General features: G+C 42.2%; 1 protein-coding gene and 1 long non-coding RNA gene across 5 annotated transcripts in view; one reads left to right on the top strand and one right to left on the bottom strand.

Moving 5' to 3' along the window:
* SCAPER (S-phase cyclin A associated protein in the ER) overlaps nucleotides 1-25473 on the bottom strand; it is a 420138-nt gene that overhangs the window by 53072 nt on the left and 341593 nt on the right. For all 4 annotated transcript variants that reach the window (XM_055418057.2, XM_055418061.2, XM_055418059.2 and 1 more), the window contains exon 27: nucleotides 12516-12671. In XM_055418057.2, the coding sequence (XP_055274032.1) occupies nucleotides 12516-12671 (156 nt within the window). The remainder of the gene's footprint in view (nucleotides 1-12515; nucleotides 12672-25473) is intronic.
* LOC129550421 (uncharacterized) lies at nucleotides 1100-9065 on the top strand. Its single transcript, XR_008684824.2, has 3 exons — nucleotides 1100-1239; nucleotides 4169-4292; nucleotides 8924-9065. It is a non-coding gene; the product is annotated as an uncharacterized LOC129550421 (long non-coding RNA).

Genomic DNA, 25473 nt, shown 5'->3' with positions numbered 1-25473 from the left:
CATCCGAGGGAAATCTGAGGGAACTGGGAAATTTATTTCAGAACTGGGGGCTATAAAGGTTATCTTCAAAGCGAAGAGGTATTACACTGTTACTTATGATCCCAGAGGAGAGATGTTACCCAAAAGTAGATATTAAACTTACAGAAAGTTTTCTAACAATCAGAACACTCAAGTGTTAAATGGGCTGTTGATAAGGTATTACTTTCTTAACTATTCTGCAATAAGTAGAGGAACACTCACTGAAGTGGCAGAGGGCTGTGGCATCAAAACTCGGCTGGGCATTGGACAGGATGATGTCTAAGATTCTGTTCAGTTCTGGGCTGTTATAACAGATATGAATCTACTTTAAAAATTATAGTCTCCCGCCTCTCCCACACACTATGTTATGTATATGCTACAGGGAGAAAATAACTTGTTTAATGTAGATCTAATTTGGAGCCCTGTAGAAGGGGATGAGGATGACTTAGTGGAGATATGAGAGCAAGAGAAAACTCAGTGGAAAAGATACACGTGTAAATGCTGTAAGATTGTCTGGACATTTGGTTAGAGAAGAGGAAAAATATATGGGCAATTAAAGAATGAGAATATTAGACAGGGGAGACTGGTTTATACTTGGGAAGAGTTTCATCTGGTTATGAATTTCGATTTCATTCAAAGAGGAACTTTTGAGAAGGAAACCCTTTTGGGAAGAGAAGTGCTGGACAATGAAAACAGATAGGTAGCCATTCTTGTGGTCTGGGATCAACAAACTAAAACACGCTGGAATAAGGGGAAGACCAGGAGGACACCAACGAGAATGAAAGGTAAAGGGTGAGGCCCTTAAGAAGAAACTCTGGTCTCTGGCAGAAGTCTGAATGGAGGCCCGAGAAAGTTCAAAGTAAAATGGTGATGAGCTCAGGACAGTCTGGGGACAACCAGAGAAAAACGGAGAAAGGGCAGGGAGGAGCCCATGAGGTGAGAAGGTGGTAGGCTCTGGATGACAGACAACAGCATATGGTCCCAGATCTCGGAACCACATGCCAGGGTTGTTGTGCAAGAGTGCTTCTCAGACAGGACGGTTCTGACCTCTCGATCTTCAGTTCTCACAGTGACTGTAAACACAGAAGGGTGCTGTGCTGATTCTGGCTAGTTTAGTTGGCATTTTGGGCTTCTCTAATCTTTAGCATTTGGCAGTTAGGCTGAAGGAGCTCTGTCAGAGGCTCTGCTGTATTGCCAAAAGAAAGCGATTATTTCTTCTGGGTGAGTAACTGGGAGGGGACAATGTCATATCTGGGTTGCATGATGTGGTACCCTCCTAACCGATCTTTCCTGCTTCCACTCTCTCCCCTGTAATTCATTCTACACAGAGTAAAAATCCATTACTTTTAAAACAATCAGATCATGCTGCTCTGCTGCTTAAAATCTTCCAGTGGTTTCCTACCACACTTGGAATAAAAGCCAAACTTTCACTCTCTGTTCTCATCTCTTGGCCCTTCCTCTCTGACTTCATCTCCTAGCACATTCTTGCTCATCACATTCCAGCACTCTGCCTTCTCTGCTTCTGGTATACACCCACTTCAGATGTTTGGGAGTCATCAACTTCCTGCTCAGATCAACTGGAATACTCATCCCTTCAGTCTTTACAGAGCTGGCTCCTCCTTAGCTTCAGTGTCGCGTTCCTAGAGAAGCCTCCCCTGACCACTCCATCTACCCAAGTCACTCTGCTGTACTACTCTGCTTTATTTTCTCGTATCACTATCTCTAGCTGAAGTTATCTTACTCATTTACTGGTTTGTCATCTTTTTTCTCCTGTTAGACTGCAAGCTCCATAGAGTGAGTATTTTCTTCACCACTGGATCCCTAATACCTTGATAAACGTCTGGCACATAAATGGTCAGTAAATAGCAATTAATAAAGATTTGCTAAAGCAATGGAAGAGAGAGAGGGAGAGAATTGGTTTCAGCAAGGTATACCGAAGGCATGAAGGACTTGGATGTCTCCTTCTTACCTTATGGGGAGAAGAGCGTGAGACATGGACAATTCTTTATATGTTAAGAACGGGTGCAGGAAATGGAGCCCTGGTGTAGGTCCTTAGTATACACTGGTATTTGCTAACGCTGCCAGTCATGGCTATTTCCCAGCTTCTTATTTTGTTTCTAGCCCAGGTGCTAGGTGCCCAAAGGGGAGTTGCTAGGATATTTAGTCTCTCCTTAGGGAAATCTTCTCATTTGAAGACGTACTCAGGACAAAGATCTAGTGAATTAGAAGTAGACCGATATCAAGTCATAGGTATAAATAGTAGGGGCCTTCTCACATTTCTGAAGCAAGTATTTTTACAATTTTTATTTAATTAGATAGAATAGAATTGGATTCTGAAAGACAGAAGTTAAAAATAATAAAGGTTTGGGGTCCTAAAATCTGTTCATATGACTAGAATCATGAGAAACATAAGGTGATCAGGAGGAAAAAAAGCCAACTTTGGATGAAAGCCAATGAGCTTAGAATCTGACATATTAAATATCAGTTCCTGGAAGAAAATGCAAGTAGGAATTCCAAGAGGAAATGTCTATCAGGGCCTTGTTTATGAATATAGTTTATGCCTTAATTTTACTTGCTTCTGGCTTAATTTACTTTTCCCTATTATCTTTTATTATAATTCTTTCATTTAAAAAAATTAATTTATTTTTAAAAATTCTAATTGGAGGCTAATTACTTTACAATATTGTGGTGGTTTCTGCCATACATTCACATGAATCAGCCATGGGTGTACATGTGTTCCCCATCCTGACCCTCCTTCCCACCTCCCTCCCCATCCCATCCCTCTGGGTCAGCCCAGTGCACCAGCCCTGAGCACCCTGCCTCATACATCGAACCTGGACTGGCGATCTATTTCACATATGAATAAAAGGACATACATACTCTGATATCCAACTCAATTCTTTTTGGAACAGGGTGGGGTATAATAAATACATATATAAAAGCTACCTTGGGCAGGAGGTCAGGCTGACAGACATGTTAGTCCCTGTCTGCCCCATTCCTTGTCCCCCTCTTTGAAGAAGAATTAGCAAATTCATGTTTATAATGTGAGGAAACAGGCATTGAGAAGCTAAAGAATCTGTCACTTGTTGCAGAGCTAGGAGAGCAGGACCAGCATTCATATTTCTCTGGCTTCCAAACCCATGCTCTTCAACACAACTCTATAAAAGGATTTTCCTCTTTAGATCCTGATCCCCAGAGTCCTAGAATCAGTGTGGGTTCAGCTGCAAGTGTATCCCAGACAGATTCTGCTATGCTAAGTCTGGTGAGCCTGCATACATACTGAGAGACTTCCTTCATCATATCCTATCCCCTCTGGGAGTCGTAGCCAGTGAAGGCTGCCCCTAAATGCTGGCCCTGTGGGGCAGGCCCAGACAGCCCCCTTTTTCTGGGTTAGTGCCTAGCACACAGTAGACACACAGTGTGAATCGTAGCAATGAAGTGATACTCCTTCTGTCCTTACAAGTCAACTACGGCTTTATTTCCAGCTGGGATAGATCTCTTAGAAATCTCTCTACCAACATTTGCTTAACTGTGAATATAGAGACAGTCCAGAGATTCCTGTATTCTTCTCACTTTCCAAACCTGAAGGATGAGGACAGTCACTCTTCCTTGTAAGTTTAGAGGCTGTAATGACCCCCTGGACAGTGTGTGGATTGCTGGGAGATAACTCATGAGGTGCCCTTCACCTGGGGCACATAAATGGTGTTCAACAAATGTTATTTCCTTCAGTTCTACTTGCTTAATTCTATGGTATTTACTTCAATACCATATTCATCTCCCAATACTAACAAGCCTTTTTTCTGAGGGCAGTGGCTAAAGATACCAAGAGAAGGGTGAGAATAGCAAGCATGAGCGCAAAGAGGAAAGAATACAGATGGGAACAGGATACTGGAAAAATACTGATCTCTAGGGTAGGCCGGAATGTGGCAGACTGTATTTTTCAAACACGGCCACAGCTATTTCTGGTATCATATGCTCTCCTAGAACCTTTATGTTCCCCACAAAGAGATGAAGTCAATTTCTCTTCCCCTTGAAGCTGGGTGGGACTCTGTCGCTGCTTTGCTGAAGAGAATTCAGTGGGACACTGCATGACCCCTGACCTAGGTCATAAAACATGACATGGTTTCTACTTGGCTCTCTCCTTTGTCAGGGTGCTCCTCCTTCGAACCTGTCACCATGCTGTGAGGAAGCCCAAGTTAGCCTGTGCAGAGAGACCACATGGAAAAGTCCCTAACAAACAGTGAGCACGAGCGTGCAGAGAGGAAAGGATGCAGGTGAGAACAGACATGTGTGAACAAGTACAAAGATGTTCCAACCTCCAGTCTTCAAGGCTTCCAACTGAGGCCCAGACACTGTGAAACAAAGAGAGCCATTCTCCCCGTGTCTGATGGAACTCCGGACACACAGAATCTGGAAGATGCACAGACTGTTGTCTCATGTCAGTAAGCTCTGGGGTAATCTATTACACAGCCACAGTAACTGGAACAAGAAGAAAACCAGGAGAGCGTCTGGTAGGGTAAGACCGGAGAAGAGTGGGTTAGGATGGTCTGAATGTTCCCAAGCAGTAAGCAAGACTAGTACTAGTAGGCAGCATTAGGGGGACAGATTACAGCTTGGTGTAAGGAGAGGCTTTTAAAGCGTTAAAACTGATCAACGACTGAATAGGCTCCCCCAGTTCCCTGTCAGTGAAGATACTCGAGTATAAACTGAGAAAGGTTATTGAAGAGATACAAATCTGAACCAAAGACTGTGTTCAGGTGACTGTAACGTTCCTTCCAGTCAGTGGAATAAGACAGCAGGTGAGACCTGGGTCACAAGGAACACAGATGAGACAGAGGTGACATCTGGAGTCCGATGCCTGGGACACCAGTGATACCATACACAACGAGAGAAACTACGAGGGACTGAAAAAGATTCTTCTTTTCCATTCCTTTTGACTCTTGCCCAGATGAATGTTAGTGGTCTTTCCCACTTTCTGCAGCCTCTCCCCTACATCTTCACATGATAACTTCCAAATATGGTCCTTAGTATGTCACTGCCCTAATTAAAGGCTTTTAAAAAATGTTTATTTACCTGGCGGCATGTGGGATTTTCAGCTCTAGCAGGTGAGCTCTTGTGTTCTGTTGTGGTGTTAGTCACTTAGTTGTGTCTGATTCTTTGCGACCCATGCACTGTAGCCCGCCAGGCTCCTCTATCTGTGGGATTCTCCAAGGCAAGAATACTGGAGTGGGGTTGCCATTCCCGTCTCCATGGGATCTTCCCAACCCAGGGATCAAACCCAGGTCTCCCACATTGTGGGCAGATTCTTTACTGACTGAGCCACCAGGGAAGTCCTAGTTGTGAACTCTTAGTTGTGGCATATGGGATCTATTAATAGTTTCCTGACCAGGGATCAAACCTTGGCCCCCCTGCATTGGGAATGTGGAGTCTTAACCACTGGACCACCAGGGAAATCCCCTGATCAAAGGATTTTAATGACACCACTGTCACTACACATTCAGCAGGTCATTTTATATATCACACAGTATTTTTATATTTATTATCTCACTTGAACATCATAGCAGCCTGGGAGGTACTAAAACCACCACTACATACATCTCAAAATCCAGCTAAAGCACGTACTCTGTTCATTCTTCATATTTTTTTGCTTTGATGTTTTAGATTATGCTATTTTCTTTGTCTAGGTTTTTCTCAACTCTAAATGTTCCAACCCTTTTTATCTTTCAAGGCCCAGATTAAATTTTAGTTGCTCTAGAAAACAGCTGATTCCTGCAACTAAGAGTGGTCTCTCCCTCCTCTGAACTCTGTCAATGATGACATGATAATCCAATATGTATCAAGCAATTACTATGTGCCAAGCAGCATGCTGAATGCTTTCTCTGTTATCGTCTATCTTCGGCATTGCTCTCTACCTTATACCACGGATATTTGTATACACTCTTCTTTACTAGCATATCCTTGAGGATATGATCAATGTCTGAGTCATTTTTGTTTTCTCCCAAGTCTAGCACGGGGCCTGGCACAGAGCAAGCACTATATAAATATTTGTCTAATGAATGAATGAATAATTCAGGCAGGCAGAGTTAAAGTTTACCTTTGCTCGAACAAATGGTTTTCAAGCACCCTTAAACACTTGAGAAGCACTCATTTATATCCACATAATTAATGGGCTAAATTACAAATCATTCTTATCTTTTTAAGACCCAGGCTTCTAGGGACCTTGGCTAGAATCTGTTTTGTCAGTGTCATTTACAGATGTAAAAGTGGAAAACCACAAACACACACACAAACACACCCAGACTTTTTTTTTGTGCAAAAGTATTGTAGAATTCAGAACAGTCTTTTCCAACCAATCAGAATTAGCTAGTTTTTACAAGTTTCTCTCTTTCATCTGTGCGGTCACAAAGACTGTAAACTCTTTCACTTTGAATCCCACTACTTCTTGGCCCACCTGCTATACAGCTTTGCATAGTGATGAATATAGAAATGACTGCTGACTAAGTGAAAGACCTGTGTTGGTTGCAACGTGTAATTACTCAATATGGTTCTGATCCCATTAGTTCAGCTAAGAAGCCCGCACCTTAAGGGCGCCGCAGGGAGCCTCAGCCAATTATGGCAGTTGAGTCACTGCCCCAAGATTTGAAAACTATCCTCTTTTCTTTACTTCTTGTAGGCCCAAGAATGGAAAACTGACAACAGTAAAGGCTAAACAGGCATTTCAGAAAGCTGTATTACAGATTGCTGAAGTTTGTTGAAGTGATCAAGAATTATAGCTGGTGAAAAATTCCCATATTAAAATTCTGATGCAGTCCTAATATAAAATCAATCCTTTTCACCCAAAGATTGCAATTTCAATTTTTACTAAAGAAATGCAAGTTATTGTCTAAAACCAAGGCCTGGTACAAAAATAATCAGTTAGTACTTCCCCCACCCACACTGAAGCAGAGATTAAAAGAGTACGTTCTGACACCTAAATTGTCTTTCACAAAACTAGGAAAAAATTAGAAGATTAACGGCACAATAGGAGGGGAGAGCAAAGGCAGACCTGCTATAATCACCACCACAAAGGCCGGCCACTGGCAGACTGCAGAGTGTTTACTCAAAGCCCTGTGCTATCCATCAGTGTCCCTAATTATCTCAGGTCTGCCAGTTCACAAGAGGCAATTTTTGAAGGCTTCTCTGGCTCCCCTTTGTCTCTTATTCCTGTTGGTCACAAAAGGGCTTTGAGGACAAGCCTTGCTCGACACTCTGGCTCTGGTTGGCTTCTCCACACAGCCCAAACAAGAATTATGTGAATTACTCCAACAGAACAACCACCATGCTACCTTTCTCCCCAGGCACGGCTATGACCCTGTGTTAAAACCCTGTTGAAATGCTTTCAACAGGCCACTGTAGTTGACAATTTAGAAATACAATTTCTATGAAGATACAGGAAGTAGTACAAAATGGTCTGTAACTATTAGAGGTAAACAAATCAGAAGAGACAGGAAAACTCCCTATATTCCTGTAGCTCAGTAGTGCTCAGGAAATGGTGGAAGACGGAAAGACAAGAGGAAGAAAAGCAGTGAGAGATCATTCTTCTCTCTGTCTCAGAAGCAGATTATACTGATACTGCTAAGAATTTCTTAGGTAAATTGAGCCAGGGAATTACCTGGACCTGCTTTCGTAAGAAGGCCTACTACAGAAATCTGCTGAGTAACTGAGGTTGGGGAAGGAAGTTATACTGGGAAAAAAATAGATAAAGAATTCTTAAAAACTACTAGAAACATCACTTTGCTGACAAAGGTCCATATAGTCAAAGCTATGATTTTTCCAGTAGTCATGTATAGATGTGGGAGTTGGACCCTAAAAAAGGTTGACAGTCAAAGAATTGATGCTTTCAAACTGTGGAGCTGGAGAAGGCTCCTGAGAGTCCCTTGGACAGCAAGGAGATCAAACTAGTCAATCCTACAGGAAATAAACCTGGAATTTCAGTGTAAGAACTGGTGTTGAAGCTGAAGCTCCAATATTTTGCCCATCTGATGTGAAGAGCTGATTCACTGGAAAAGTCCCTGATGCTGGGAAAGATTTAAGGCAGAAAAAGAAGGGAGTAACAGAGGATGAGATAGTTGGATGGTATCACTGACTCAATGAACATGAGTTTGAGCAAGCTCAGAGCAATAGTGAAGGACAGGGAAGCCTGGCCTGCTGCAGTTCATGGGGTTGCAGAGTCAGACATGACTTAGTGATTGAACAACAACAATAAAAAACTACTAAGGGTTAATCACTGACTTATTTAAAATCCAGTTGTATATGTACATATAAATAATTATACTTCATTTTATGAGCATACACACAACACACGTGTGTGTGTATGCATGCTAAGTTGCTTCAGTTGTGTTGGACTCTTTGCGACCCCATGGACTGTAGCCTGCCAAGCTCCTCTGTCCATGGGATTTTCCAGGCAAGAATACTGGAATGGGATGCCACGCCCTCCCCTTCAGGGGATCTTCCTGACCCACGGATCGAACCCTCATCTCCTGTGTCTCCTGCACTGGCAGGCAGGTTCTTCACCAGTAGTGTCACCTGGGAAGCCCGTACACACACAGACACACACATATGGACTATCGTTTCATATATAAACTTCATACACACACACCTACATGCATACATGCACACACACTCACACTTTGGTCTGCCTGGATAATCTTAGGCATGTCTAGAATCACGGAAAATGGTGGTGTATATCCTATAATTTGGAGACCATCTCATCTACCGCTCAAAAATTTCATCAGAAACCTGGGAGTCATTCTGGATTCCTCACTTCCTTTTATCCTCCCATATTATCAAGCTCTATGTCATCTCACCTACATTTATTCTGTGTCCTCACTGTATCTGTTCCTCTCTGTCTTCACTGTCTCCACAGGTCCTCAACATTTAAGAAGCCTACTCCTAAGGCAAGGGTGGGACGGCTTGAGAGCGCGGCATTGAAACATGTATATTATCATATGTGAAACAGATTGCCTGTCCAGGTTTGATGCAAGAGACAGGGTGCTCGGGGCTGGTGCGCTGGGATGACCATGAGGGATGGGATGGGGAGGGAGGTGGGAGGGGGTTCAGGATGGGGAACACATGTACACCCATGACTGATTCATGTTAATGTATGACCAAAACCACTACACTATTGTAAAGTAATTAGCATCCAATTGAAATGAATAAATTAAAAATAAAAAAGCCTACTCCTTCTAGTGGGCTCAAGCCTACTAGACTCAAGCCATTCCAGCCATTTCTATACTTTTCAGGAGTGATCATCCTATACCGGAAATGTGAACATTTATGGAGCTCACTGAATATCTAATCTCCTGCCACCCTTCACAGTCACCCTATTATAAACCACATCAAACTGAACATGAGACAATGTCTTCTATAACTCTTAGTTTGGGTTGTCCCCCAAACAGACCCTGAAACAAAGATGTGGTTGTGTGAGGAAGATAAACCAAAGATATGGTTTACCTGTGAGGAAGCAGAGAAGGAAAAGAGGGCAGGGAGAAAAGTCAATCAAGTATGTGTTAATGACACTTGATAACAATGATACTTGATAATGATAATGTGTTACCACTCTCCAAGGGGCCCCTTGGAGAGACTGTAAGGAACACACTTTACGATTGTCCCATTGAGGGTTGGTGGAGCTGGGATGTTATCCACCGATTTATTGTTGGAGAGTGACTCCCGGGTGTTAATTCTCCTGTACTTCTAGCAAACAGCTACTTGTCCAGAGAATATCCCCAGGCAGTGAAATACAGGAAGTCGCTGGCAGGTGACCGCCTAATAGGCCTCAGGTACCAATAACACCTGCTATATCATGCAGTACCCTTATGCCCTTTCCCCCAAATGAATTCTTTACTCCACTTGCCTTCTGGATCCTTTAAGGTTTAGGTCACTGAAGCCCTCGACCTCCTCTGGAAGGGCTTTATTTCCTTTTCTGTGCACCCTCTCTGCTGCTGCAGCTATTACATTGTAGCTATTATTCACAAGCCTAACCCTCTGACAGACTCGGCTCCCTGAGGAGCTTCAGTACTTAGCTTGGAGGCTGGCCCAGGGCAGATGTCCAGTCAGTGTAGACAAGGACATGTTTGTGTGTGTTAAAGAGAAGAGGACGCTGTCCTCCATATATGTAATTGAGAAAGTCTTCAAAGAAACAAAACGTATGCTCCCATATTCTGAATAACATAAAGGCATGTGTGTAAGAGGGAACACCAGAGGAAGAACCTTGGGTCCTAATTCAAATTATTTTGGCTTAGCTGCTTTCCCTATGAGTGGCTATGAATGACCTTTCAGCTTCTTTCAAGTCCCACAGATTTCAAGTGACTGAATCCATGTGTAACGCTGATGCCCACAAACTACACAACAACCATATATGGAAGTGTTTACGTGTGTGATATTCATTTGGACTCAAGGGAAGAGGACAGACAACAAAGACGTGAGGTGCTGGCAGGTTTACAATGGCGTGTTCATTAAAGAGCCAGTGTCGGAAGGGTCTCCTGGGTGAGAGGATCCCTCACAGGGAGTGGCCAGGCTACTGCACAGAGCGAGTTGGGCAGCATGGTGGCCTCTAAGCTGGTAGGTGCCAATGCCCTGGACGAATCCCCGTTACTGTTGCTACCGGAACTTACCTAGGTCACAGACCTACAAACGGTCCCTTCCTGAGTTCTCATCAAATCCCTGGAAGGTAGGCTCTGGCTACATTTCTAGAGGGAACAGACTAAGTCTCACACAGTTAGTTCAGTCGCCCAGTCGTGTCACTAAGTCTAATAGTGACTAAAGGCCATGCTTGACTTCCTTGACACTCAGACAGTCTTAATCTTCCTAGAAATGTGACTGGGCTGGAGGGACTGGGTAAGAATAAAGAAGAATAGGTGGCTATCAAGGTCCTATGTAGAACAGACCAACAAATGTTGAGGAAGTTAATTTCTGAAAACAAATTCTCTTTTAAAATATTCTGAATAGAGACATTAGCACTGTGGTACACTGAATATGGCTGGACAAGATTTCTTTAAGTAATTAGACTTTCAGTTCAGTTCAGTTAAGTCGCTCAGTCGTGTCTGACTCTTTGCGACCCCATGAATCACAGCACGCCAGGCCTCCCTGTCCATCACCAACTCCCGGAGTTCACTCAAACTCATGTCCATCGAGTCGGTGATGCCATCCAGCCATCTCATTCTCTGTTGTCCACTTCTCCTCCTGCCCCCAATCCCTCCCAGCATCAGAGTCTTTTCCAGTGAGTCAACTGTTTGCATGAGGTGGCCAAAGTATTAGCTTTAAATAGTTTCTTTCTCGATAAATCCCTACATATACATATATATATATACACACAGGTGTATACATATATATATATATATGGGCTTCTCTGGTAGCTCAGCTGGAGACCCTGTTTGATTCCTGGATAGGAAAGATCCCCTGGAGAAGGGATAGGCTACTCACTCCAGTATTCTTGGGCTTCCCTGGTGGCTCAGAGGATAAACAATCTGCCTGCAATGTGGGAGACCTGAGTTCGATCCCTGGGTTGGGAAGATTCCCCTGAAGGAAGGCATGGCAACCTATTCCAGTATTCTTGCCTGGAGAATCCCTATGGACAAAGAGGAGCATGGCAGGCTATAGTCCATGGGGTCGCATACAGTCAGACAGGACTGAGCAACTAAACACAGCACAGCATATATATATATAATTGGTATGCAGTGCTGTTTAGATTTTAATTGTAAGAAAATTATTTTACTGAATATCCTCAATATGTCTGAGGGATATGTCATATTCCTGTCAGAATCACTGAGTCACTATTGCAAATGATTCTTAAATTGGTAGGTGGGGAGAGAAAAGAACACGAGGTGGTTACTGTCTCTCTTAGAAAATTACTGCTTTTGAGGACAGTCCACAGGATGGGGTGGGGGGTTTAGAGAGCCAACCAGGCTGCTAGTAGTTCCTGATACACTGGCTATAATCATGTCCACGGGGCATGAATGACTTCACAGAGTTATTGGTTTTGGATGGCTCCTCTCTTATTCATCGAGATACCTTGGAAGAAGGAACAAAGGAGAAAATAAAGAACCTAGCAGGCTGTAACTGAAAGCATGTGATGGTCAGGGCACTGTGAGGCTGTGCCATGTTATGCTGAGGATCTGACTTGATTGGTCTAGGCTTTGTTACTGACCTCCTGACTCAAGGAAAATCACTTGATTCCTCTGGATCTCAGTGGAAGAGGGACTAGATGGTCTCTTATAAAAATTATAGATAAGTTAATGACACCAACAAGAAAAATAGGCTCCGATAGGAGCTTGTAGCCAGGGAAAATGAGAAACATTAGACAAGTCTCAGTATGGGAAACCAATAAGGACAGAGGTAGCACAAACAGGAAAAGAGGCCAAGATGACCATGTACATCCCTATGAAACAACTCCAGAATGAGCAAAGTCCAAGAAATGTTTTTAAAGTTGAGTCCAGACTGACATTGAGTAGAGGCCTTACCTTCCGGTGACAGCAAAGCAGAGTGTGCACATTCCCTGTAAGAGTCCTGCGGCATGCTGCAGAAATGCAGCCATCTTGGGATTCTCATCCACTGGGCCTTGCACAGAGAGGAAGCAGCCACAAAGCTTGTCGATCAGACCGATGTTCACCACGTAGCTAGATGTGGGGACAAATATGTGTTACCAATGTGCATAGCCTGGTAACATCTTTCCCTTCAAAAAGTGAAAGTGAAAGTTGCTCAGTTGTGTCCAACTCTGCGACCCCATGGACGGTAGCCTCCCAGGCTCCTCTGTCCATGGAATTCTCAAGGCCAGAACACTGCAGTGAGTAGCCATTCCCCTCTCCAGGCATATTCCCAACCCAGGGATCAAACCCAGGTCTCTCGTATTGCAGGCAGATTCTTTACTGGCTGAGCCACCAGGGAAGTCCTCACCTTCAAAGAGAAACCTTAATAAACACAGGCTTAGGCCTCTGTAACAAGCAAAGATAACACAGGTTTGAGTACATCTTAAGCAGCTATTTCCTTAGATTTATCCCTGAATAATCAGTTATTTCCATTACTTCTGTTGGCTACTCTAATGCTATTTTCTTCAAGAAAGGGATTATCTGATCATTCTCACCAGTGTACGGTCTGACAATAACTGAAATGATTTTAAGGATCTCTATACTCTTGTGTGGATCACAATCAACTGTGGAAAATTCTGAAAGAGATGGGAATACCAGACCACCTGACCTGCCTCCTGAGAAACCTGTATGCAGGTCAGGAAGCAACAGTTAGAACTGGACATGGAACAACAGACTGGTTCCAAATAGGGAAAGGAGTACATCAAGGCTGTATATTGTCACCCTGCTTATTTAACTTACATGCAGAGTACATCATGAGGAACGCTGGGCTGGAAGAAGCACAAGCTGCTACTGCTGCTGCTAAGTCACTTCAGTCGTGTCCGACTCTGTGTGACCCCATAGACGGAAGCCCACCAGGCTCCCCCGTCCCTGGGAATTCTCCAGGCAAGAACACTGGAGTGGGTTGCCATTTCCTTCTCCAATGTGTGAAAGTGAAAAGTGAAAATGAAGTCGCTCAGTCGTCTCCAACCCTTAGCGACCCCACGGACTGCAGCCTACCAGGCTCCTTCATCCATGGGATTTTCTAGGCAAGAGGACTGGAGTGGCTTTCCATTGCCTTCTCCGAGGTTTAGGGCTGTTGCTGCTAAGTCACTTCAGTCGTGTCCGCCTCTGTGCAACCCCATGGACGGCAGCCCACCAGGCTCCGCCATCCCTGGGATTCTCCAGGCAAGAACACTGGAGTGGGTTGCCATTTCCTTCTCCAACGAAGCACAAGCTAGAATCAAGATTTCCGGGAGAAGTATCAATAACCTCAGATATGCAGATGACACTTCCCTTATGGCAGAAAGCAAAGAGGAACTAAAAAGCCTCTTGATGAAAGTGAAAGAAGAGAGTGAAAACGTTGGCTGAAAGCTCAACATTCAGAAAACAAAGATCATGGTATCTGGTCCCATCACTTCATGGGAAATAGATGGGGAAACAGTGGAAACCGTGTCAGACTTTATTTTTTTGGGTTCCAAAATCACTGCGGATGCTGATTGCAGCCATGAAATTAAAACACGCTTACTCCTTGGAAGGAAAGTTATGACCAACCTTGATAGTATATTAAAAAGCAGAGACATTACTTTGCCAACAAAGGTCTGTCTAGTAAAGGCTATGGTTTTTCCCGTGGTCATGTATGGATGTGAGAGTTGGACTGTGAAGAAAGCTGATCGCCGAAGAATTGATGCTTTTGAACTGTGGTGTTGGAGAAGACTCTTGAGAGTCCCTTGTACTGCAAGGAGATCCAACCAGTTCATTTTAAAGGAGATCAATCCTGGGTGTTCATTGGAGGGACTGATGCTAAAGCTGAAACTCCAATAGTTTGGCCTCCTCATGCGATGAGTTGACTCGCTGGAAAAGACTCTGATGCTGGGAAAGATTGGGGACGGGAGGAGAAGGGGACGACAGAGAGTGAGATGGCTGGATGGCATCACTGACTCGATGCACATGAGTTTGAGTGAACTCCGGGAGTTGGTGATGGACAGGGAGGCCTGGCGTGCTGCGATTCATGGGGTCGCAAAGAGTCAGTCATGACTGAGCGACTGAACTGAACTGAACTGATGGAAACAGTGTCAAACTTTATTTTTTGGGGCTCCAAAATCACTGCAGATGGTGATTGCAGCCATGAAATTAAAAGACGCTGACTCCTTGGAAGGAAAGTTATGACCAACCTAGATAGCATATTAAAAAGCAGAGATGTTACTTTGCCAACAGAGGTCTGTCTAGTCAAGGCTATGGTTTTTCCAGTGGTCATGTATGGATGGGAGAGTTGGACTGTGAAGAAAGCTGATCGCCGAAGAATTGATACTTTTGAACTGTGGTGTTGGAGAAGACTCTTGAGAGTCCCTTGGACTGCAAGGAGATCCAACCAGTCCATTCTAAAGGAGATCAGTCCTGGGTGTTCATTGGAGGGACTGATGCTGAAGCTGAAACTCCAATACTTTGGCCACCTCATGCGAAGAGCTGACTCACTGGAAAAGACCCTGATGCTGGGAGGGATTGGGGGCAGGAGGAGACAGTGATGATACAGGGTGAGATGGCTGGATGGCATCACCGACTCGTTGGACATGAGTTTGAGTGAACTCCAGGAGTTGGTGATGGACAGGGAGGTCCGGCGTGCTGTGATTCATGGGGTCACAAAGAGTCGGACACGACTGAGCGACTGAACTGAACTGATACTCTTGAAAAGGAATACTTCTTAAAGTACTAGGAGCTAAATTCACTAGAATGCAAAGATTCAGGATGATGCTACTCAGGCACTCGTGTTATAACCTAAACTTCCAATGCCACCGTAGATTCTCTACTTTTTAAAACCTTATCACCATTAAGAGTATAACAAGCAGCAAGAATTCAACTGCCCTCTGTTATGAAAAGTACCAGTTCTGAGAGTTGACAATATCACTTTAGAAGTTAATCTCATCTTTTCAGTCTATTAAACAGTTTTCTAGAACTGCTTATTAACCCAGGTCAACAACAGTAGCTCTTAGTCCACAAAGCAGAAATAATTGAAAATATTTGAAGACTATAAAGTACCTTGTAGATAACTCAGCCTAAGCTTAGAGATTTTATACCAATTCAGTGTTACTGCATTCACATATATGAAAAGTGAAGGACTCTGAATATAGGAGTTTTGAAAATCAACACATACAATCTTTCAGTGATATGTGCAAAGGAACTGATGCTTCTGCTTGTAAGTGCACTAAAATCCCTATCACTATTCATTTACTAATAACACTTCTTTTGTAAAAGGAAGGAGATCTGATGAATAATTCATGCTGGTAGCCTCTTTTAAGTTTACTATTTACAAGGTATAAAATAATGTTCCCTTTCTCTTTTTATGTTAGGAAATATATTCATCTGGTTACTGAGCATCTCTCACAGTTTTAAAATTGGGAAATATGAAATGATGACCACCAGCCCTATTATCTTATAATAAAGGAAAATGACATATTGACATATTGAACCCTAGTCCCACAAGTTACTGGATGACCTTGGGCAAATTATCTTGCCCTTCTTAGTCTGTTTTCTTTCAGTGTTAATAGAAGGTTCTTGTGATAAGTGACTGATAAGCTAATACATTCAAAGATCTTGACATATTTTACCATTAGTGTTATTGTTACTAGCAGTAATAATGGCAGTATTTTAAAAATAGATGCATGCATACTGACTAGTCATAAATACAATGAAAAATTAACACAACACAAAATACCACTCACAAATATTAGACTGATAAAAATCACTAAGTATGTTAACATAAAACACTGATAAGGATATGAGGAAATGGGACTCCTGTCCTTTACTAATGGGAAGTGTACTCTCTGGAGAACAATTTGATGTTACTTGGTAAAGTTGAACATGGATTTATCATAGGATTCAAAATTCTTCCTGTAGGCATATGCACTTGAAAAACTCGCATATAGGTGCAAAAGAAGCTTCTACAAGGATATTCACTGTACACTGCTTGAAATAATGAAAAAATAGAAATTACTGCCCTCAAATAGGTGTACAAACTGCGAATTTATCCATTTAAAAAAATGTCTAGAGCAGTTAAAATGAATTAATCAGAATTATATGCATCAACATAAATAAATCTCAACATGTTATGTGAAAATTGAAATGGAAAGAATTGTATGATAGCATTTATGTAAATTTTAAATACATACAAAAACGGAAATGTTTATGGATATTTATTATATGAATATATATATATATACACACTATACAGATATATATTACACATACATATATAAAAATAATATAAAAAATGCATGGGAACTATATACACAAACTCTAACTCTCTCTCAAGAGATAAATCACTGTGTAAGGGAAAGGAATGTAGATGGGGACTTAGCTGTACCTGCTACATTTGGTTTCTTACCAGTATGAAAAAGATCTAAGACAATATGGAAAAATGTTATCAGTTACTGAAAAATGATGTTCAGTTCAGTTCAGTCGCTCAGTCGTGTCCGACTCTTTGCGACCCCATGAATCACAGCACCCCAGGCCTCCCTGTCCATCACCAACTCCCGGAGTTCACTAACAGAAAAATGATGTTAAGTTGGTACATAGGTATTGATGATTTTGTAGGGTGTAGGTTGATACACTACATAAACTCATAGAAAATTTAAATATTTTTGAAGGGAATAATGATAAACCGAAAGAGCATTTGAAACCTGTAAGATAAGGGTTAATGTTTTATTTATCCCCAGGTTTATTGAGATACACATCCTTTAAGTTTAAGGTATACAATGTGATGATTTGTGTATTGATTACAAAATGTTACTGTTATCTAGTTTCATACCACTGATCAGAGAAGATACTTGATATAATTTCTATGTTTTTGGATTGTTGAGACTTCTTTTGTGGCATAACATAGGATTCATCCCTGAAAATGTTCCATGTGTGTTTAAGAGGAACATATATTTTGCTGCTGTTCAATGGAGTGCTCTCTATATGTCTGTTAGGTCCTTTTGGCCTAAGTGCTGTTTAAATCTGCTGTTTCCTTATTGATTTCCTGTCTGGAAGATCTACCTATTATTGTTGGGTGTTTCTTGCTGCTGTTTAGTTGCTATGTCATGTCTGACTCTTTTGCAGCCTCATGGACTGTAGCCTGCCTGGCTCCTTGTCCATGGGATTTCCCAGGCAAGAATACTGGAGTGGGTTGTCATTTCCTTCTCCAGGAATTTATTGTTGAGAGTGGGGTATTAATGTCCCCACATATTACCGTATTGCTGTTCTCCATTTAGTTCTGTTAGTATCAGTTTTATATATTTAGGGGCTCCAGCGTTGGATGCATAAATAATTACTTACTGTCGTATCTTTGGTGGATTGACCCCTCTATCATTATATAATGATCTTCTTTGTCTCTTTTAACCATTTTTAGCTTGAAATCTGTTTTTGTTGATAAAAATACAGCTTCCCTTCCTTTCTTCTGGTTACCATTCCTTTGAAATACTTACACCCCTTTGCTCTCAGTCTTTGTGTCTTGAAATTTCACTATTTTCTGTTTTTTAGCTCCCTTGACCTGTGTTCCCTCTCTTGCTGTCTTCTTTTGTGATCTGATGACTTTTTGGGACAGTATGCTTTGACTTCTTTATACTAAGTGCATCCACTATAGGTTTTTCTTTGGGAAATATATTTATTGCATTCTGTTTTAATTAGTTAATTTTAATTGGAGAATAATTATTTTACAATATTGTTGGTGGTTTTTGCCATACATTGACATGAATCAGCCACGGGTGCACATGTGTACCCCCATCCTGAACCCCCCTCCCACCTGCCTCCCCACCCCATCCCTCTGGGTTGTCCCAGAGCGCTGACTTTGAATGCCCTGCTTCAAACATCAAACTTGTACTGGTCACCTATTTTACGTATAGTAATATACATGTTTCAATGCTACTGTCTCATATTATCCCACCTTCACCATCTCCCATGCAGTCCAAAAGTCTGTTCTCTACATCTGTGTCTCTTTTGCTGCCTTGAAAGAGACACATGTACTCCAATGTTCACTGCAGCACTGTTTACAATAGCTAGGACATGGAAGCAGCCTAGATGTCCACTGGCAGATGAATGGATAAGGAAGTTGTGGTGCATATTACTTTCTGTTTTAAGTTGATAAGTTTGGCAGCATGCGGAAAATTTATGCAGTTGTCCCTCAGTACCTGTGGGGGATTGGTCCCAGGACCTGCTGTGGATACCAAAATTCACAGATTTTCAAGTCCCATCATTGGCACTCCATATCCTCGGTTCTACACCTGCAGACTCAACCAACTACAGATTGTGTAGTACTATAGTATTTATTAAAAAAAAAAAAAACTTGCATGTAAGTGGACATGCACATTTCAGACCTGTGTTGCTTAAAAGTCAACTGTACTTTTACTTCTCCTTCCTCATATTTCAGGTCATTCATGCTACAGTTTACATGTTTTCATGTGTTCATTCAATAACAGATTTCTGTGGTTATGGTTATATCTATTACATTTGATTTTTAACTTTCAAACTAGCTTGTAAGCAAATTTTATGTATCACCATTATAATACCAGAGATCTGATTTTGACTATATGGTTAGCATTACCAGTGAGTATTACACATCCATATGTTTTTATCTTATTAATTATCACCTTTTTCTTTACACCTGAAGAATGCCCTATAGTATTTCTTGTAAGGGAGGTCTAGTGGTGATGACCTTCCTCTGCTTTTTTTGTTTGAGAAAGTCTTTATTTCTCCTTCATTCCTGAAGGACAGCATTGCTGAGTACAGCATTCTTGGTTGGCAGTTTTTTCTTCAATATTCTGAAAGGCTGTGCCATAGGCTGGGCTTCTTGATCAGGTTGCTGGCTGTGCTCTGATATTGAGCAAGATTGCTGGCTGGCCTCTCTGGTTGGGAGCGGTCTCCAGTTGTATCTCATAGATGGGTGGGTCTAGAAACTGTCTCTGTGGTTGAGAAGAATTTTGTCTGGGCTCCATTATAGGGTGGGGCTACAGGCTATGCTCTGTAGTTGAGAATGGGACCATAGCTGGGTTCTGAGGTTTTCCAAGGTTACTGTTCAGTCTTCCTGGTTATGTGGGGTCAGAGGCTGAGCTCAACAGTTGGACACGGCTGCTGGCTTGACTCCCTGCCTGAACAGGGCTGTAGTTTGGACTTTGCAGCTGCCTAGGTTCCATAGTTGACCTTCCTGGATGGTCAGAAATGAAGGCAATGCTAAGCAAGAGGGCACGGAATGATGACCTGCTTTCCTGCCCAGGTTGTGTGGTAAAACAAGCTCTATAGCTGGTACAGCCTGGGAACCCTAAGCAGCAGAACTGCAAACTGAATTCCCTGACCAGATGGGGCTACAGCTCAACTTCATATATGGGCAGAGCTGCTGCCTGGGATCTCTGCTTGGGCACCACGGTAGCCAGGAGCACAGCCCACCGAGATCTGAGTGCTGAAGCACCACACTCCCCCTTTCTATTTGCTCCCCAGTGGTCAAGCCCTGCAGAGTTCCCCAGTAATCTCTGTTAGGTGAGACCAAAGCGGAAGTGTCCCACAATGCTGGGGGAGCTAGATGTCCATTTGGGCTCCTTCTTAGTACTGGAGAAACCACAGGCTTGTGGGGGGACCTGCATATATCACTATGCTGGCCTGTGGGAGCACAGTGTGTAGCTGCTCCTCTGACCCTTCTAATGAGGTACTTCTTGGTCTCTGAAGTCCAGAGGGGGACGCTTCAGTCTTACTGGGAGTGGTCTTGTGGCCAGTGTGCAGCTGCTCCTCTTACCCTTCTAATGTGGTACTTCTTGGTCTCTGAGGTCCAGTGGGAGATGCTTCAGGCTTACCCACTTTCTTCATTCTGAGTTTTCACAGTGGTTCTTGTCTGGGCTTCTAGTGAGGCCATCTGTTTGATGGCACAGTAAGTTCACAAGCAATGAATGAAGACCTTGTATACGGAGAATTTACCACAGGGAATCAACACTGATCTTGACAAATCGGAGTATCATCTACAGCACTGGACTCCGTTTCATAGTACAAGATGGTTAGCTGTTCTTCAGTATATTCCACCCATATCTCAGAAAAGTTCTCAAGACCAAAAAAGCCAAGACTAAGGTGCCAGCAGGGTTGGATTCCTCTGAGGCTGCTCTTTTTGGTTTCCAGATGGCTGTCTTCTTGCTACCTCTTCATATGGTTGTTCCTCTATGCAGGTGCCTAATGATTTTATCATACACCAAGAGCTTTCACAACTAAAAAAGTCAATACCTCCAGTAGGAAAATGGGCAAGTACATGAATAGGCAACTCGAAAATGACTGTCTGAGCCACCAAGAAAGTCCTATTAAAATGGCCAGTGAACATTTAAAAATGTGCAGTATCACCACTAATACAAAGAAACGAAATATTTTCACCTCTCAGTCTGGCTAAGACTCAAAAGAATGATGCTATTCAACACTGTCTAGGCCGAAGGTACAAGGACATACTCATATGTAATCTCGGCTGCTGCTGCTGCTAAATCGTTTCAGTCTCTATGTAGGACAATTTGGCAATTTGCATCAAAATCCTTAATACACATTCTTTGACCCCCAAATTATACTTCTCAAAGTTTAACAGAAAACAATAATCAATTATAGGGAAAAATATTCTTTACAGTGTTAGCTGTAACAGTAAAATACTAGAATAAACCTATTTAAGTAATAGGTCACCTGAAGCAAATCACTTGGGCTTCCCAGGTAGCGTTAGTGGTAAAGAACTGGCCTGCCAGTGCAGGAGACATAAGAGGTGTGGGTTTGATCCCTGGGTCAGGAAGATCCCCTGGAGGAGGGCATGGCAACCTACTCCAGTGTTTTTGCCTGTAGAATTCTTGTGGACAGAGGGGCGAGGCTACAGTCCATAGGGTCACAAAGAGTTGGACATGACTGAAATGACTTAGCACACATGCACAAAGCAAATCATGACATAATTAAATACTTGGAAAGCCAGTAGAAATTCATTTGCAAGTTTCTGTTGATATGGAAAAAGAGAAATTAAAAAGTATGACATAAAAAGTATGTATAAGTATTACAATTTGTTTTCATAAAATAACCACATATAATAATTTTGGTAAACCACAACCAAAATTAAAACCAGTGATTATCTTTGGGTGGTGGGATTAAAGACAATGCTTGTATATTAAAAATGCATTGTGATCTTCTATGTTTTCCAAATTGCTGTAGGAACTCCTACAGCACAATGGTAAAAATACAAATAATTCAATTAAAAATAGGCAAAGCACCTGAATAGACATTTTACCAAAGAAGAGATACAAATGGCCAGCAGATATAGGAAAAGATATTCAATATCACTAATCATCAGGGAAATACAAATCAAAACCACAATGACATACTCCCTGATACCTGTTAGGATGGTTATTATAAAAAACAAACAAAAAAGAAATCCTAAAAACCAGGAAATAATATTGGCAGGATATAGAGAGAAAAGTGAAACTTTGTACACTGTTGGTGGGAAAGTATATTTGTATAGTCACTATGAGAAACAGTACAGCATTCCTCAAAAGATTACAAACAGAAACACCATATGATCCATCAATTCCACTTCTGGGCATATATCTGAAGGAAATCAATCACTATCTTAAAGAGATATTTGCACTCTCCTGTTCACTGCAGTGTTATCCAGAGTAGCTAAGTGTCCATCAACAGATGAATGGATAAAGAAAAGTGGTGAAGTTGTATAAAGGGCTTCCCAGGTGGCTCAGAGGGCTTCCCGGGTAGCTCAGCTGGTAAAGAACGCGCCTGCAATGCAGGAAGATACCCTGGAGGCTACCCACTCCAGTATTCATGGGCCTCCCTGTTAGCTTAGATGGTAAAGAATCTGCCTGAAATGTGGGAGACCTGGGTTCGATCCCTGGGTTGGGAAGATCCCCCGGAGGAGGGCATGGCAACCCACTCCATCATTCTTGCCTAGAGAATCTGCATGGACAAATGAGCCTGGCAGGCTAGAGTCCACGACAGTTGGACACGATTGAGCAATTAAGTACACACACACAGATGGCTCAGTGGTAAGGAATCTGCCTACCAATGCAGGAGATGCAAGAGACATTGGTTTGATCCCTGGGTGAGGAAGATCCCCTGGAGGAGGAAATGGCAACCCATTCCAGTAATTTTGACTGGAAAATTCCATAGAGTTGGACACAACTGAGCACACCTGCAAAGTGGTGTGTGTGTGTATAAAATGAAATATTATTCAGCCATAAAAATAAGGAAATCCTGCAATTTTTAACAATATGGGTTGCCCTTGAAGGCATTATGCTAAGTGAAATAAATCAGACAGTTAAAGGGCAAATACTGTGTGGAATCTGAAAGAGTTGAACTCTCAGGAACAGTAGAATGGTTGCTGCCCAATCCTGGGGGTAGGTAGGGGAAATGGGGAGATGTTCGTTAAAGGATATAAACTTACATTTATAAGATGAGGAAGTTCTAGGAATGTAACCTACAGCATGGTGACTAAAAGCTACAGTACTGTAATACATACTTGAAAGTTGCTAAATAGTAGCTCTTAAATGTTTCAATATATACATATACACACAAAAGGTAATTATGTAAGGTGATGGAGGTGTTAACTAACAGTTATTGTAGTAATCATTTTGCCTTATATATATGTGTAACGAATCATCATGCTGTACATCTTAAACTTACACAATGTTATATATGTCCACCCATATCTCAATAGAGCCAGGAAAAAAACCGAATTGCAGAGCTTCAGGACTGATGCATTTCCTGGGCAAATTTCAAACCAGTGTTTTTCCACATTGCAATCTGCTTCTATCCTATACATGATACTGCTTTCCTAGAACTATGCTAAACACTTGAAATTGCCAATATTTGCATGTTACAAAAGAATTCCAATGTTTTATAGCCAAAAGATATTATTTGGATATTCTGTTAAAGGTTTTCTAAAAAAATTTGTTTTTGTATCCCAGGACCTTGTAAAGTGTCTGGCATAAAGTGAGTACAAGTGGCAATATTTTGAGGTGACAGATATTTCTGAGGATCCCTTAGGGCTAGAAACTTGACTGAACCATCTAAAATCAGGAGAATAAATACTGCAATTACCTCATCTCAGTTAGACACCCCCTTGCCTCTTCCATGCCAGATAAGGAGAGAAAAGGGACATATGCCAGAGTGATGTACTCTGTTCCAGCTCTACCTCAGTGGTACAGGCAAGATAACAACGCCAAAAACTGTGTTGGAACTCTTCCCTCTCAACTTTACAATGCTAGAGATTTATAAACTGACAAAAAAGGCCCAGGCTGTGGCAGGGAGTGGGGTGAGATTTCCTGTCAGTTCACATTCGAGAAGGTGAGAAAGAAAGCATGAAACTATTTACACACATTCTGTTTGCTTCACTAGGAAGATCTGAGATAAAGTCTGTGGCCCTACACATAGGGATCATCAAGCCAGCTAACAATGCATTATCTACAGGAAAACAATATTAACCTAAAGTGATTCAAGCCAGATAAAGAGTGACATTGTTTTGGTCTGAAGCACTGTAATTGCCTATCATCCTTTGGTTTGGCAGATCATCACTGTTATTCCCCGCCCCCCCCCGCCCCGCCGCCCCTCACCAATAACCTTTTTTTAATGAAGGATCTGGTAACTATAATAATAAGCATGAAAATGTAGGTACTTTCTCCTGGAAGGCCCACTGGAATTGCACTGAAGCATTTGGCTGGGCCTTCTGCCTCATTGTAGCTGAGGCATGTAGCTGAGCTGTCTGGATGACAAGAATGCAGGGCTGTTGCATCACACAGTAGCCCAAGGGAGGATGCTGGGACTCAACGGCATTTATCAGCAGGGAGGGCCAGGTTCTACAGACCAAAAGGACATGGGGAAATTGAATGAGATCAAGCAACAGAGAGAAAGGCCAGGGAGGGTCAAAGTCAAGTGCTGCATGATAAATGGTTTGTGGACCCAAAGGGCCTGCCTAGTACTCTCGGGCAATAAATATGCTTGGGGAGAGAGGGCAGGCGGCTACAAGGGACAAGTTAACAAAGTAATCAAGGGTAAGAAAGATCCTGAATGAAACAACTGTTTCCAAGAAAGCACTACAAGAGACCAGATGAAATTTATGAACTGAGAAAGAAGGGAATGCAGAAGAGGGCATTCTCTTTCTCCTATTAACCTACTATAAGCTTCAAAGAGTAACAAATTGCATGGGTTTTGGGAGTCAGAGATCAGTGCAGATCACAGAGGAGTTTCTGCTAGGTGGGACAGGTAATTGATTAACACCAGATGGAATCCTGTTGGGAAATTAAATGTCCTATCTGATTCCAGATTCACCAGGGAAAAAGAATTTGAATGCCGAAATAAATTTCCCCGGAGAAAAGGTGACCATGGAAGGAAGCAGGGTTGACCTTGAACAGGTGTTAGAAATTGCCACATTTGCGTAGTGGAAAATACACAGCTGTTGGAAGTCCAGATAGACCTGAGTTCCAGTCTCAATTCTTCTACTTAAATTTTAAACTTATTCATTACATAACCTTGGGCAAAGCACTTAACCCCACCGAGCAATTTCCTTACCTACAAAGTTTGAATAACAGACAGGTTCCAAATAGGAAAAGGAGTACGTCAAGGCTGTATATTGTCATCCTGCTTATTTAACTTATATGCAGAGTACATCATGAGAAACGCTGGGCTGGAGGAAGCACAAACTGGAATCAAGATTCCTGGGGGAAATATCAATAACCTCAGATATGCAGATGACACCACCCTTATGGCAGAAAGCGAAGAGGAACTAAAGAGCCTCTCGATGAAAGTGAAAGAGGAGAGTGAAAAAGCTGGCTTAAAGCTCAACATTCAGAAAATAAGATCATGCCATCTGGTCCCATCA

This window comes from Moschus berezovskii, chromosome 21, assembly GCF_049115385.1.
Source record: "Moschus berezovskii isolate FMDL1 chromosome 21, NW_MosBer_1.0, whole genome shotgun sequence".
Classification (NCBI taxonomy): Eukaryota; Metazoa; Chordata; class Mammalia; order Artiodactyla; family Moschidae; genus Moschus; species Moschus berezovskii.
Note: the sequence above shows the minus strand (reverse complement) of the source record. Positions and strands in the feature narration are given on the sequence as shown.